Source organism: Cryptosporidium hominis (assembly GCF_000006425.1).
Source record: "Cryptosporidium hominis TU502 chromosome 4 CHRO014061, whole genome shotgun sequence".
Classification (NCBI taxonomy): domain Eukaryota; phylum Apicomplexa; class Conoidasida; order Eucoccidiorida; family Cryptosporidiidae; genus Cryptosporidium; species Cryptosporidium hominis.
In genome coordinates, this window is record NW_666563.1 from 1 (window position 1) to 1,493 (window position 1,493).

The window sequence follows — 1,493 nt, forward strand, 5'->3', positions numbered from 1 at the left end:
AATTAAATTTGATGGTGAGTTTAAAAAATAATAAAAAAAAAAAAAACTTTTTCCTTTAGATGGGAATGGAAGGATAGTAGTAGCAGATCCACAAAATGATTATTTTACTTTTTGGGATATGAGTAATTATAATAAACTATATCAAATTAAAGGCCAAAATTTTTTGGAAATGAGAATATCTGATGGTACTGTTGTATTTTTTAGGTAAGTTTTATCAATAATATGCGATTTTTTTTCTTATTAATTACTATTTTTATTAGACAACCATCATATTCAACAATAGAAGCACATTTATGTAATATATCAAATGGGAAATACCTTGTAAGTTGATTTTTGATTCGAAACAAAAATAAAATAAATATTAAAAAAATTAATATTTTATAGGAAAAAACTATAGTAAAATTAAGATCATCATTAGATATACAATTTTTAGAATTACACAGAGAGTATTTACTGTTAAAACAAGAAAGTTGTTCAATTAGAGTGTGGAATTTACTAACAAATTCAAGCAAAAAGATTTCTAGAACTAGAGACTTTCATCCTAAAGCATTCATCTTTTTTGATCAAATTACTGAAATTAATAACTTTACTAATTTTTTAACAGTTTCTACTGATGAAATTAATGTATGGACATGTAATAATTTGGGTGAAGTAGAAATTAAATTCAGAATTTCATTACCAGGAATACAAACTGCTGATTGTGTAAATGTTTGTTTTAGTAAAGGAATAATTATGACTTACTGCAATGGATTAATATTAAATGAATACGAACAAGAAAATGAAGATACAAATAATATACAACATTCGAATGAAAATTATAATAATCATGAAAATAGTAGCTATATGAGTATGAGTGGTTTTATACCCCAATTTATTCAAGCATCAAAATATTTCACGTGTTTCTATGGATCAAATAATATTGAAAATTCTTCTTTAGTTAATAGGTCTAATCATAATATGTCATTGACTACAACTATTACTGGTGAAACAATATCTGAAAATGAACAAGAAATTATAACTATTACTAATAATAATCCAATAAATAATACGAATTATTCTTGCCAAAATCAAAGTCAAAATCAGATTATTGATTTTGAATTAGATACAAGTTGTTATTTAAATCAACATGATGGACAATTGGCGCCATTCTGTCCTATAATTGACGATGAAAATGCTTTTTTTTCCAAAAATAAAATTCTTTAAGAAAAAGCATTTTTTTACATTTACTGGATGAGGGACTAAATAAAGGCCAATTTTTTGGGAGGACTTTAAGGAGAATCTGGGGGTGGGAGTTTTATTCCCATACCAAAGGGAGGGGGGAGGGAAATTTGGTTGGGGGAACAAAAATTTATTTGGGGGGTTTATTTGTGGGGGGTATAACACCCCCAATTGTGGGGTTTTTTGGGGGGGAAAAAAAAAATTTTTTCCCCCGGTTTTTTTTTTTTATCCCCCCCCGGGGGGGGAAAAAAAAAATATATTTTTCTTTCCCCGCC

General features: G+C 27.4%; 1 protein-coding gene across 1 annotated transcript; it reads left to right on the forward strand.

Moving 5' to 3' along the window:
• Positions 1 to 732: 732 nt before the first annotated feature.
• On the forward strand, positions 733 to 1,203 carry Chro.40124 (hypothetical protein). The annotated part of the gene is made up of 1 exon (XM_659917.1): positions 733 to 1,203. The coding sequence occupies one exon, from the start codon at positions 733 to 735 to the stop codon at positions 1,201 to 1,203; it is 471 nt and encodes a 156-aa protein (XP_665009.1).
• Positions 1,204 to 1,493: the final 290 nt, after the last annotated feature.